The 14,428-nt window shown below is 42.0% G+C and overlaps 1 protein-coding gene across 1 annotated transcript; it reads left to right on the plus strand.

Moving 5' to 3' along the window:
- Window positions 1–1,408: 1,408 nt before the first annotated feature.
- LOC115134385 (SUMO-activating enzyme subunit 2-like) lies at window positions 1,409–13,600 on the plus strand. Its single transcript, XM_029668288.2, has 17 exons — window positions 1,409–1,614; window positions 3,510–3,593; window positions 4,075–4,145; window positions 4,274–4,338; window positions 5,129–5,229; window positions 5,400–5,521; window positions 5,700–5,767; window positions 5,901–6,022; window positions 6,178–6,277; window positions 6,465–6,613; window positions 6,788–6,881; window positions 7,042–7,154; window positions 9,291–9,446; window positions 9,895–9,991; window positions 12,323–12,428; window positions 12,508–12,650; window positions 12,863–13,600. Exons 1-17 carry the CDS (start codon window positions 1,468–1,470, stop codon window positions 13,060–13,062), a joined length of 1,938 nt encoding a protein of 645 aa, XP_029524148.1. The 5' UTR covers window positions 1,409–1,467; the 3' UTR covers window positions 13,063–13,600.
- The last annotated feature ends 828 nt before the right edge of the window (window positions 13,601–14,428 follow it).

Here is a 14,428-nt window from a genome sequence, read left to right on the forward strand (position 1 = left end):
CATGTACCTTGTCAGTATAGCCATAATCTTTGGTCACTGCTACTCTCTCAAGGGTTTAGGTTCCTGGGGGTCTGGTTTGACATGAATGACATGGGTGGAGCATATTAACAGAGTAGTTGTCAAAGGAAAGAAAATATTGAATGTGATGCGTTGCTTGACAGGAATGGAGTGGGGGACAGATAGAATGGCGTTGAAAATGATATACATAGCGGTATTAAGGTCATCAATAGATTATGGAAGTATAGCATATGTATCAGCAGCTCAGACATCTTTAAAAAAGCTAGATGTTTTCAGGCCCAAGCCCTAAGAATATGTTGTGGAGCACTAAGGACCTCCGGTGGCAGCAATGCAGGTAGAGATGCCGTTAAATATAAAAAGACAACAGCTAGCCATGACATTGGGTAAATCTACAAGGACATAAGGTTACACATCCTACAAAAAAGGTGCTCCTTGAGTGCTGGGAACATGAACAAAATCTGAATACAAGCTTTGGGTGGATAGCGGATGGTGAGAGAGATGGGGTGGTTTTGGAGGGAGTTTAGCCCCTCTGTGGTTCTTTCTGCTATCCCACCTTGGTTTTTCCCTTAACCAGTGATAGATCTAGGGTTGCTTGAGAGGGTAAGAGATGTTGAGGAAGGAGTAGATTCAGTTGTAAGTGAACATTTAAGAACAAAATACTATACTTTCTTGAATATATTCACAGATTAATCTAGGGACCCTAAAACAGGGAGGACAGGAGCAGCTTTTAGTGTTCCTGAGTTTAAGGTGGCAGTGACAAAAAGAGCAACAAATAATTTATCTGTTTACACAATGGAGTTGTTGGCCGTAATGTTGGCTGCAGAGTGGGTGGAGGAGGTGAGGCCAGACAGGGTAGTCATCTGCTCTGACTCCTGTGCTACACTGATTCAAGTGTAAATTCAAGTGTGTCTCAAAGCAGACAGGATGTATTGTTTGAGGTTTTGCAGTGTTTGAATAGGGTGGAGTAAGTAAGCATTTCACGGTAAGGTCTTATACACCTGTTGTATTTGGAGCATGTGACAAATACAATTTAATTTGAAACAGATGGGGGTATTTGTGATGTTCCTCTGGGTACCAGCTCATGTGGGAGAAAAGTGGATATTATTGCTAAGCAGGCTCTTAAACATCCTAATGTTGAGATGGAATTGTCAATCAGTAAAGCAGAAGCCAATGGATTAATAAGAACACTGCTTAAAAATAAGTGGCAAGAGTTGTGGAATAGGGAGAGTAAGGGAAGACACCTGTATAAGATCCAGGAAAAGGTGGGGGCAGGGAGCTCCTCAGGCCGATATTGGATAGGATTTAGACCTTCACTGTCTCTGGTCCACACTCCTGTCCAGTTGGTGGCGGTAATGTACCCTAAAGTTGGTTGCCAACCGCCATATAAAAACCACAAAAGAAGAAGCTACTATCTCGTCCTCTACAGTTTCTGTCTTGAAGCGGTCAACAATGGTAACGTTACAACTAGTGGGGTCTCTCCGAAAAGAGCTCGCTGACTCCTTATCCACTTGCCGGGTGCTGGTGGTCGGGGCTGGAGGAATTGGCTGTGAGCTCTTGAAAAATGTTGTTCTCACCGGTTTCAAAAATATAGAAGTGGTAAGTCGTGCAGGGTGCTGACACTTGCCGGGGTGATATAAAGGGCCTAGCTGGCTAAATTTAGCTAATCTGAAAATAATTATATTCGAACATGTCTATATTTAAGTGGTGACGTTCTCTTTAGATATAGTCATGAATGAACATAACTACATAGTTAACAGTTGTCACTTCATCTAAATTGCGCGCCATGTTTTAACTTTGTGGTCTGTAACGTTAGACAATACTAAGGAGTCTCATCTTTCCCGGTGTTGTGCCGAAAATCTCCTCCCCTTCGTGTTCTTCATTGCTGCGATTTGCTGGCTAGTTGAGATTTCTGCTCTTCAATCCGTTGTCAGTTTAGCCTCAATTTCACAGTTGTTAGTAGCAGAAAGCATTTTCGTCTGTTTTCGGTTTGGTTATTTGTTTCAATATGGCGCCCTGGGCAAACCCCCCTCGGCGCCCGGTTCCGCCCCGGTAAAATGCCACCCATGTCGCTCTCGGGGCGTTCCTAAATTCAGAGCGTTACGCTCTCAGCGTTAAGAGCGCAGACTGGACTCTGGCCTCGGAGTAGGTTTGATCTGGGTGTTCTGGCTGAGTGTGCCAGAGCGCAGAATAACTGATTAATTTATCAACACAAAATATCCGTTGAATATGACCGGTGACAATAAACGTCAGCAAAAATGTTAAATGAAATTATTTTCAACAGCACAGTTAATCACTAACGACCTAGATAACATGAAAACAGCCTAACCAGCTCTGCTAGGGCAAATCAAAATGTATTTGTAACGTCCTGAATACAACAGGTGTAGCGTGAAATGCTTACTTACAAGCACTTAACCAACAATGCAGTTCAAGAAATAGAGTTAAGAAAATATTTACTAAATAAAGTTTTAAAAAATAAAACAAAAAGCAACACAATAAAATGACAAAAATAACGAGGCTATATGCAAGGGGTACCCATACCGAGTCTAGGTGCGGGAGTACAGGTTATTTGAGTTCATTTGCACATTTAGGTAGGGGTAAAGTTACTAAGCATAGATAATCAGCAGCGAGTAGCAGCAGTGTAAAAACAGCCTTTTAATGAATTCTTCAGCAATCTTCTAGCTTGGGGGTAGAAGCTGTTATGGAGCCTTTTGGACCGAGACTTGGCGCTCCAGTACAGCTTTCCGTGCAGTAGCAGAGAGAACAGTCTACGATTTGGGTGACTGGAGTCTGACAATTTTGTAATTTTCTTCCTCTGTAAAAATGGTCAGAGTGAAGTGTTCTCTCAATTGTGCCTGGAAGCAGTTGTCTAGCTAGCTAACTCGAGACAGTTAGCTTGGGTGCTTGACTAGTTGTGAGGCCAGAACACCCAGATCAACCCTCTCAGAAGAGAGCGCTCTGATGTCTGAGTAGAGCGTCAGAGTATTTTACGAATGCACCTTTAGAGCGGGTGCGAGATGTGGGTCTGAAAATGTACCTCAATGCAGGGATGGAATATACCACTGCACTCCAAATGTTATCTTTATCGACACTGCTCCATCGAAGATTGAGATACTGTTGCTTTTTCCTGGAAAACTGCCCTTTTCTTCCTCATACTAGCTGGCAGTAGCCACAACGGCCATGATGGAATGGCATGTCACGTTGAACAACAAATGAGCTGATTGGCCTACACTGCCATTCCAAAATGTGTAAATAAGCTTAGCTGCAGGTTTGGTCAGTCATTGATCTTGCTTTGTACTCTACCCCTTAGGTGTTTTATAATGTGCATTTCTGTTAGGTAGCTAGATACATTGCTGCTTGTAGCAAATTCTTTCATACATTCACACTTTTAGTGAACCTGACAAAATGTATTTTTTTTTGTTGTTGCAGCTATTAGTAATTGTCTTGTTAACTTGGATTTGGATTTTAATTGGCTGTATCTGTGTTCCTTATAGATTGATCTGGACATTATTGATGTGAGCAACCTGAACAGACAGTTCCTGTTCCAGAAGAAACATGTGGGAAAGTCCAAGGCTCAGGTAGGGGACCCAATGTTTCTTTTCACAAACATGCATCACTGCTTGATCCTTTTGGTCCATTCTCACTTTTGCTGTAGGCTATGTAGCTATACAACCAAAATACTATGTCAGGGGTAGGCAACTAGATTCAACTGCAGGCTGATTTTTAAAAAACAACAACAAAAAACATTTCCCCCAGAGCCGATAGTCACGATGCCGGAACATAAATATAACAATTTGCACATTGCAAAATAGATTGTATTTGAACATTTCATTCCTTGATTACATTGAGACACAATCACCTCTTTTTATTTGTGGGAATACTTGGGAGCAGATTTCCTAAATCAAAATAGTTTTATGCTGAACAACTGGTGATTTCTAGGCTTTTTGATCCAAAGCTACGTTTATTTTATTTATTATATATTTTTTATTTTGTTACTTAACTCTTGGGGGCTGCCTGTTGCCAACCCCTGCTATAAATGAACTTGTGGCTGTCTTGCAGGTGGCCAAAGAGAGTGTGCTGCAATTCTGTCCTACTGCCAATATCACGGCCTACCATGACAGCATCATGAAGTAAGTCAACTAGCTACTGTAGTTATGTGCATGATTGTTCATTGTGCATATATTATATTGTGTGTGTTTGTCACCATGAGTTGCCGATGGGAAAACTGAGATGTCCTTGGTCTGTTTGTCCTTCCCAGTCCAGATTACAATGTGGAATTCTTCAGGAACTTCATGCTTGTAATGAATGCCTTGGACAATCGAGGTATAGTGGAATCTCAATGCCTTCCTAATGAAACCCTCAATACTGATCCCTAGTCAATTTGTCTGTTTGTAGAGTATATTTGTTATCTTTTCCAAATTATTATGGTCCTTGTCTTACCGCCAGCCAATGTTCCCTCTAAGCTGCGTGCAGTAGCCCGAGACTGCCGTTCAGCTCCCGTGGACTGCCACACAGAAGAAATATAAGCCCATGGAGAGAAGCACGAGATTGAACTTCACACACCTTTCTAGAGTTTTCCCTGTTAACACACAACGTTTCCCATTACTCTGGCAATTGTGATTGAATCAACGCAATATTAGCCCCTTTCAATGCAACATACTGAAACAAAACAAACTATACAAGACTAAGTATCCAAGAGATTTTGTTGTATGCAGAACGCATCGGAGTAGGATTCTATTGAATTGACACGCACTACTCAGACCGTAGTCTACACAGACTGGTGCGGCATAACCAATCAGAGCTGCAGTAGGCCTATATGCAAATAGATCAATGCGATATATGGATCTGTGGCATTTACTTTGAACTGAACTATGTTGACAGCATGAGCGGTCCTGAGTAGATGCGCTTGTTTTGAGATCAAATCAAGAGCTGCATGTAGCCACGTGTGCACATTTTGTTCATATTTTTTTGCTAGTTAGTGAGTTATTAGCCCAGTTATAGATAATTTGTAGTCAGCAATAGGGGAGTGATTGCTTCCTACAAGAGTATAAAACATGTTTTTAAAAACATTTTGTGGAACATTGCTGCCAGCTGAATCTTTTCTTCCTTGCAGTGGCTCGTAACCATGTGAACAGGATGTGTCTTGCAGCTGACATTCCCCTTATTGAGAGTGGCACAGCTGGCTACCTTGGGCAGGTGACCGTTATTAAGAAGGTAAGAAACAGATTAAAAACATCTAAGGATGAGTTTAACAATTTGATTGTGAATCACATGTGTGTAGTTGTCAACCACAACCTGTGAGTACCATTCATCCAATTGTTAATGTTGAGCACCAATGTAACACATAACAGCCACCTCCCTCTTCTTGTTTTTACACACTACAGGGTCTTACTGAGTGCTATGAGTGCCAGCCCAAACCCACACAGAAAACATTCCCTGGCTGCACCATTCGCAACACCCCATCTGAGCCCATACATTGCATTGTGTGGGCCAAGTACCTTTTCAAGTAAGTCTAGTAAAAGTGCTTGTATCTCTCTCGTAGTAAACAATTGCGAAGTTGATTATTTTTCATTTTACCCAATAGGGGGTTAATGATGGGATTCCTGGCGTAGATCTGTTATTGCGATCAGGTTTGTTGAGCTGTCGTCCATGGTATTGACAATCCAGTTCTATCTCCACCTCAGTCAGCTTTTTGGAGAGGAAGATGCAGATCAAGAGGTGTCCCCTGACACAGCTGACCCAGAGCTTTCATGTGAGTATAACAAAACACTTGAACATTCTCCCAACTGCCACTCTCCCTGGTCTCCATGAGACTGAGTCTTGTGTACTCTGGGCTTCATTGGGATAATAATATATGCCATTGGATATTTGTTGCCTATTCCCAGGGAACCCTGCAGACACTGAAGCCCGAGCCACAGCATCTGACCAGGATGGAGACATCAAACGTGTGTCCACTAAGGACTGGGCACGTTCCACTGGCTACGACCCAGTCAAACTCTTCAACAAGGTACTGTAGGCTTAAGGGTGAGCAAGCATTTACTAGAGGACTGCTTGAATGTGGCCCCATGTCTTGTTGTCAAGCAGCTTATTACCCTAAGCTATGGGTATTAAAATGTATAGAAATAGCTACTAGTCCAGGACTATATTTGTGTGGTCCTCCAGCTTTTTAAAGATGACATCCAGTACCTCCTGACCATGGACAAGCTGTGGAAGAAGAGGAAAGCCCCACTGCCTCTGGATTGGCTTGAGCATCAGAAACTTAGTAAGATATTAGCATCCTATATTATATTGCTCCAATTTGAATTAGATTTTTATTTTTATTTTTCAAAGAAATTGAATTAGAAAATCTTCTAATTCAAATTGAATTTGAATATTTTCTGATTCATTTTCTGGTCTTGTTATATAAGCTTTGAGGTTTAGGTTTGTGATTCTCTCTGGTTGTGTGATAGCGTGTCCCCAGGGGGTGACTGGGACAGGATTGAAGGACCAGCAGGTGTTGGGTGTGGCAGGCTACTGCCAGCTCTTCTCCCGCAGCGTGGAAACCCTGCACTCCATGCTGGCTGACAAAGGGGATGGAGCAGAGCTTGTGTGGGACAAGGTGAGGACACACAGGGAATGGATTTGGATGGGTAACTGTGCAGGGTCTAAACTGGAACACAATATATTATCACGGTACAACAGAACGGTGAAGATGATGCGCTCATAGTTTAAGCTTAAAGTTGCATTGCAAGTTATTTGGCAGTCCATTTGATTGTCTTCCTCTTGTTGCTAGGATGACCCTCCAGCGATGGACTTTGTGACAGCAGCTGCCAACTTGCGCATGTATATTTTCAGCATGAATATGAAGAGCCGTTTTGACATCAAGTGTGGGTATTTTTAGTGAAAGCTGTCTAGCATTTGTAAAAACAAAAAATGTATGTTTATTTTGATTTATTATAAATAAGTGATTTTACTTTTGATTAAAAAAAATTGCAAGGTCTTTTTCCTAGTAAGCTGTTTTGACGTGTTGTAAATTGTTCCTTGCAGCCATGGCAGGGAACATCATCCCAGCGATTGCCACGACCAATGCAGTCATTGCTGGCCTCATAGTGCTGGAGGCACTGAAGATTCTTTCAGGAGATGTGGAGCAGTGTCGCACGGTGAGAAATCAGGAGTGATCCTTTCTGCTAAGGGTGGTTCTAAGCCTTCAAACATTTTGTCATATTAACTAGGAACCAAACAGGACGAACCTGAACTTGTCCAATACAAACTCTTGTTTTCGTTGCATACCATTTTCCATTTGGATCTAACCGCTTCCGTTGCTAAACGTTTTGCTATGGTGTGCAACTAATGAATACAACCCAGGGGAAGTTTGACAGTAGGAATGGGGAACTATTTTCAAAACTCATATAATTTTAAGTACACAACACAGCATTTATTTCAAAATACATTTGGTGAAGGAACGGTTTTGTTGTAGCCCTCTTACCTGCCTGTCATTTTGTATCATTCCCTGTAATAGTAGCTGTGATGGTTGCCGTGTAACTGGGGGGCCCCTAAAGTCAAGGGCGCGGCAGGCCAGTCAACTTCTTCCACACCGATGTCGCGAAACCATTTCTGTATGAACCTCGCTTTGTACACGGGCAATTTCATGAAACAGGATAGGGCCTTCCCCAAACTGTTGCCACAAAGTTGGAAGCACAGAATTGTCTAGAATGTAATTGAATGCAGTAGCGTTAAGATTTCCCTTCGCTGGAACTAAGGGGCCTAGCCCGAACCATGAAAAACAGCCCCAGACCATTATTCCTCCTCCACCAAACTTTACAGATGGCAATATGCATTCGGGCAGGTACCGTTCTCCTGACATCCACCAAACACAGAATCGTCTGTTGGACTGCCGGATGGCTGAGTGTGATCCACCACTCCCAGAGGATGCATTTCCACTGCTCCAGAGTCCAATGGTGGTGAACTTTACACCAATCCAGCCGACACTTGGCATTGATCATTCCTCTTGTTACTATTTTTATAATTTTTTTAACTGCATTGTTTGAAAGAGATCGTAAGCAAGCATTTCACTGTAAATTCTACACCTGTTGTATTTTGCGCATGTGACCATAACATTTGAGTTATGTAGCATATAGGCATGGCCTATGCCAATGTGCACAAACAATGCTGGCAAGTTAATCTCTCTAAAGAGCCAAAAATAAATGTGATTATTCTGGATCCTGCTTTGACATGCGGCACATAAAAATATCCATCATGCGTTCCCTGAACATGTTAGTTGAAATATCTCACTTTTGCCAGGTCTTACTTGGCACCGGGAAAAAGTAAGTCTAGAGCTCTCCTGCTTAGTTACTTTGCTTCAAAGTATAGCCATTTTATACCTGTTTCACGGAATTAAGGAATTTATTAGACTTTTTGGTTGTAGGCTAATGTTATAGCATAATACCTCAGAGCGAGCTATTGAGTGTGTAGACTTTTGGTCCAGCTCTACTCTAGCACACTGCTCAACAGGACGTTGTTAATCTGACTCCTATGTGGCCTAGCTCTCCAGATGGAGAGTAACTGCTGTATATTTGACTTTTTTTTCAGCGGTATCATTATGATATTGAGTGTCATTCTACTAGGCTGGTTTTGGTATTGAACCCAAAATTCTGAACACTTAGTTTGTGATCTAGCTAATGAAAGGGCTCCCGAGTGGTGCAGTGGTCGAAGACACTCTCAGTGCTAGAGGTGTCACTACAGACCCTGGTTTGATTCCCTGCTGTATCACAACCGGCTGTGATTGGAAGTCGCATAGGGCGGCACAATTGAACCAGTGTCGTTAGGGTTTGGCCAGGGTAGGCCGTCATTGTAAATAAGAATTTGTTCTTAACTGACTTGCCTAGTTAAATAAAGGTTATAAAAATTATTAGCCCATCGGGGTAACCTAAACAAATGCAGATGGGCAACCCCATGCTTTACCCATCTATAACCTAGCCACTATGCTACATCAGTAAGCCTAAAATGGCACACCTGCCTGATAATATAAGCTATAGCCTTCTGATGAAAGTCAGCCCAAAACAATACGTTTTGCCAATATGTGCTCATTTCTTGGGAGGAATATTGGTGTGTGTGGTGCGTGCAGACATCAAGTTGGTATTAATTTGCATTCAAAGTGCCATTAAAAATGTAGCGTCATTGAACCTGCAGATACCCTGTGGTTGTGAATAATTTAATGGCAATTTAGGGCTGTTTTAGTGTATAGCTAGTGTGATCTGAAACCTATTCCAATGTCCATTCCTTTATTGTCTTCCTAGATCTTCCTGAACAAGCAGCCCAACCCCAGGAAAAAGTTGCTGGTTCCGTGTGCTTTGGACCCACCCAGTGCCAACTGTTATGTGTGCGCCAGCAAGCCAGAAGTCACAGTCAAACTGAATGTGCACAAAACTCTTGTGCTGGCCCTACAAGACAAGGTAATGTATGGCTTTCTGGCTCCTTTTTCATGTAACCATGCTTACAATCATACTGCCAGACAAATGCACAGACTGATAGACATTTTTGACCAGGGAGGAAGAGATAAAGCCATGTAGATATTGACTCGTGGGTTGCATGTAAAATCTAAACAAATCTTGTTTCGTTGTTGCAAACATGACAGAGTGAAATGTGATCAGCATATTTAACCTTTTTTTAATACTGTTATTTAACTAGGCAAGTCTGTTAAGGACAAATTCTTATTTTCAATGACGGCCTAGGAACAGTGGGTTAACTGCCTTGTTCAGGGGTAGAACAACATATTTTTACCTTGTCGACGTGGGGATTCGACCTTGCGACCTTTCTGTTACTAGTCCAACGCTCTAACCACTAGGCTACCTGCCACTCCATAACCATGTGTTCAGCTCAAGACTCTTGTTTCTTTGTTAGATATTAAAGGAGAAGTTTGGGATGGTGGCGCCAGATGTGCAGATCGAGGATGGGAAAGGGACAATCCTTATCTCCTCTGAGGAGGGTGAAACAGAAGGTATGAGACAATCACAGAACATTATCAGACTGTCCCAAAGGAGACCATTAGAGGACTGCATATTGCACTCAACAGTTAAGGGTTTGCATTTGAAATATTTGTACTGTTCGAATAATATCATGACATTCTTTCGGATAGTCGAAATGCATGTTTTTTGTAAAACAGCTCTTGTTTGCTGCGTGACTCGGGAGAGCTGCAGCAGGGTGGGGGAAGGGCCGGTATGTGAGATGGGATGGATAGACCGAGTGAAAGTAGACATAGTCATGCTAGTTTGACAAACTTGCTGCTATAGGTTATCTATCATACCATCTGGTAGTGCCCGTTTTAACTACAGTGGCAAAAAAAAGTATGTGAACCCTTTGGAATGACCTGGACTTCTGCATAAATTGGTCATAACATTTGATCTGATCTTTATCTAAGTCACAACAATAGACAAACGCAGTCTGCTTAAACTAACACTATACGTTTTCATGTCTTTATTGAACACACCGTGTAAACATTCACAGATCAGGGTGGGGAAAGTATGTGAACCCTTGGTTTTAATAACTGGTTGACCCTACTTTGGCAGCAATAACCTCAAGCAAATGTTTTCTGTAGTTGTGGCTCAGACCTGCACAACGGTCAGGAGGAATTTTTGACCAGTCCTCTCTACAAAACTGTTTCAGTTCAGCAAAATTCTTGGGATGTCTGGTGTGAAGCGCTCTCTTGAGGTCATGCCACAGCATCTCAATCGGGTTGAGGTCAGGACTCTGACTGTGCCACTCCAGAAGGTGTATTTTCATCTGTTGAAGCCATTCTGTTGTTGATTTACTTCTGTGTTTGGGTTGTTGTCCTGTTGCATCACCCAACTTCTGTTTAGCTTCAATTGGTGGACAGATAGCCTTCCATATTCTCCTGCGATATGTCTTGATAAACTTGGGAATTAATTTTTCTGTCAACGATAGCAAGGTGTCCAGGCCCTGAGGCAGCAAAGCAGCACCAAACCATGATGCTCCCTCCACCATACTTTACAGTTGGGATGTTGGTGTGCTGTGCCTTTTTTCTTCCACAGTGTTGTGTGTTCCTGCCAAACAACTCAACTTTAGACAATTTGTGTTACTGTGGACTGATGAACGTCAAGGCTTTTAGAGATACTTTTGTAACCCTTTCCAGCTTTATGCAAGTCAGCGATTCTTAATCTTGAATCTTCTGAGATCTCTTTTGTTCAAGGCATGGTTCACATCATGCAATGCTTCATGTGAATAGCAAACTCATAATTTTGTGAGTTTATAGGGCAAGGCAGCTCTAACCAATATCTCCAATCTGGTCTCAATGATTGTACTCCAGGTTAGCTGACTCCTGATTCCAATTAGCTTTTAGAGAAGTTATTAGCCTAGGGGTTCACATACTTTTTCCAACCTACACTGTGAATGTTTAAATGATCTATTCAGTATAGAGAAGAAAAATACAATGATTTGTGTGATTTAGTTTAAGCAGACTGTTTGTCTGTTGTGATTTGATGAAGATCAGATCAAATTTTGTTACCAATTTATGCAGAAATCCAGATAATTCCAAAGCGTTCACATACATTTTCTTGACACTGTACGTCAAATCGACAAAGTAGCTAGCTAGCTAGCTAGCTAGCTACTGAGGCACTCTCCGAACTGCTTACCCCTCCAAGAGGGAAGCAAGCTTACATGAGAGATGATTCTTAGCTCTACTCCCTTAAAGCATTAACACAATCAAGAACTGATTCTTACCAGTTTTCACAGCCTACATGTGTCTTAAAATAGGTGAGTGATATGATCTTTAGAGCCTAAACAGACTGAACGACAGGTTAAATAGTATTTTTTTAAGCCTTGAAACAATTGAGACATGGATTGTGTATGTGTGCCATTCAGAGGGTGAATGGGCAAGACAAAATATTTAAGTGCCTTTTGAACAGGGTATGGTAGTAGGTGCAAGCCTGGGCGCACTGGTTTGTGTCAAGAAATGCAACACTGCTGGGTTTTTCAAGCTCAACAGTTTCCCGTGTGTATCAAGAATGGTCAACCACCCAAAGGACATCCAGCCAACTTGACACAACTGTGGGAATATTGGGAGTCAACATGCCAGCATCCCTGTGGAAAGTTTTCCACACCTTGTAGAGGGTTATTGCAGCAGACCACACCGGGTTGCACTTCTTCTATCAGCTAAAAACAGTGGGCACACGATCACCAACGTGAATACTCTTGCAAATAATCCGATACTAACGTCTGTTGGGATATTTTGATTAACTGTGCCCACCCCTAAACAGTATACTCTCTTATCATCAGTATACAAATATTTTCATGCACCATTCTCTTCTCATAGCAAACAACTGCAAGTTCCTGTCTGACTTTGCGATTCGGAATGGCAGCCGTCTGCAAGTGGATGACTTTCTGCAGGATTACACACTCCTGGTTAATGTGATTCACTGGTAAGAGAATGATTTATTTCTCTGTGTGCTGTTTTCGCCTTTGTATTTCCCTAATGTAAATGTATTTCTGCTGAAAAAGTGAAAACTTTGAGAAGGATGTGGAATTTGAGGTGGTGGGTGATGCACCTGACAAGGCCCCAACCCCAACCAGGTCACAAGAAGAGGGAAAGAACGTTGCCAATGGCAACACAGGATCTTCAGAACCGTCCACCTCTTCCAAAGGTGAGCAAAACTGACATTGTCTACAGAAATGAACTATTTTAGACTACATCTGATAATTCAAATCCTGGTCATAAGTAATCAGTCCGGTCCTTAAACCATTTGTTTATAGTGCTGAGAATGAGGCAATGTTTCTTCTGTAGTTGAATGTAAACACTAAAGGGGTACAGGTAAATCTGACTTTGTTTTCCTCTTGCTTTCCTTTCACCTCTTAGCTCCTGCTGAACAGAATGACATTCTGCTAGTTGATTCAGACGAGGAGGCGCCGTCCTCCAGCACTATGGCTGTCAGCATGGAGTCAGGAGGCCACAAGAGGAAGCTCCATGATGCTGAGACAGGCGAGGCCTCAGCTAAGCGCCAACACCTGAGTCAACCCTCAGCTGATGATGATAATGACATCATTGCGCTGGACTAGCATGTCTCAACACCCCCCCCCCCCCCCCCCCCCCCCGTTAGAAGAAGGGAACTATTTTCATGCGCCATTCCTCTTACCAAACATTTGTAAATAATAATGTACAAAACTTACATTTTCTCGTTATTTGGGGTCAACAGAGTACTGTTTACAGTGGAAATTTTTATACATCGCATCTATTTGTGATAAAATATTTAAGTTTAAAAAATTTTTTAAAAATAGTGTATTTGTTTTTTTGGGGAGATTGAAAGAAACATTTTAAAGGTGCTAAGCTAGAATTTCTCCTCTATGTGGAAGCAGGTGAATAGCAACTGCAATAGGCATTCAAAGCAAATCTCCCCCTCCCATTCATCCCATTTCCCTGTAGAATTAGTAATGTGCTTTTTATTTTTTTCACCTTTATTTAACCAGGTAGGCTAGTTGAGGACAAGTTCTCATTTACAATTTACCTGCTCGCCTCCCTACCACTGAGGAAGTACAGTTCCCGCTCAGCCCAGTCAAAACTGTTCGCTGCTCTGGCCCCCCAATGGTGGAACAAACTCCCTCACGACGCCAGGACAGCGGAGTCAATCACCACCTTCCGGAGACACCTGAAACCCCACCTCTTTAAGGAATACCTAGGATAGGATAAAGTAATCCTTCTCCCCCTCCCCCCTTAAAAGACCTAGATGCACTATTGTAAAGTGGCTGTTCCACTGGATGTCATAAGGTGAAAGCACCAATTTGTAAGTTGCTCTGGATAAGAGCGTCTGCTAAATGACTTAAATGTAAATGTAAATGTACAACTGCAACCTGGCCAAGATAAAGCAAAGCAGTTTGACACATACAACAACCGTTACACATGGAATCAATAAACATACAAGTCTATACACAGTGTGTGCAAATAAGGGAGGTAAGGCAATAAATAGGCCATGGTGGCAAAGTAATTACAATATAGCAATTAAACACTGGAGTGATAGATGTGCAAGTAGAGATACTGGGGTACAAAGGAGCAAGATAAATAAATACAGTTTGGGGATGAGGTAGTTGGCTGGGCTATTTACAGGTGCAGTGATCTGTGAGCTGGTGAGGGAGATATGAGTCTCCAGCTTCATTTCCCCCCCCCACCCATTTTTTTTCCTCCTTCAGTTCTATTAAAAAATATATATATTTTTGGATGGTACAATGCTTCCCAACACTGTTCTGTTTTATCACATAAACTGAAATTAGGTTAGGACATTACTTTGTGCATGACACAAGTCGTTTTCCAACAATTGTTTACAGACATTTCACTTATAATTCACTGTATCACAATTCCAGTGGGTCAGAAGTTTACATACACTAAGTTGACAGTGCCTTTAAACACCTTGGAAAATTCCAGAAAATGATG

This window comes from Oncorhynchus nerka, linkage group LG9a (assembly GCF_034236695.1).
Source record: "Oncorhynchus nerka isolate Pitt River linkage group LG9a, Oner_Uvic_2.0, whole genome shotgun sequence".
In the NCBI taxonomy this organism is placed as follows: Eukaryota; Metazoa; Chordata; class Actinopteri; order Salmoniformes; family Salmonidae; genus Oncorhynchus; species Oncorhynchus nerka.

Coding starts and splice junctions, on each gene's coding strand:
- LOC115134385 (XM_029668288.2), top strand. CDS start 1,468: ATGGTAACGTTACAACTAGTGGGGTCTCTCCGAAAAGAGCTCGCTGAC. Junction 1,615..3,509: donor GTTTCAAAAATATAGAAGTG/GTAAGTCGTGCA, acceptor TGTTCCTTATAG/ATTGATCTGGACATTATTGA. Junction 5,230..5,399: donor AGGTGACCGTTATTAAGAAG/GTAAGAAACAGA, acceptor TACACACTACAG/GGTCTTACTGAGTGCTATGA.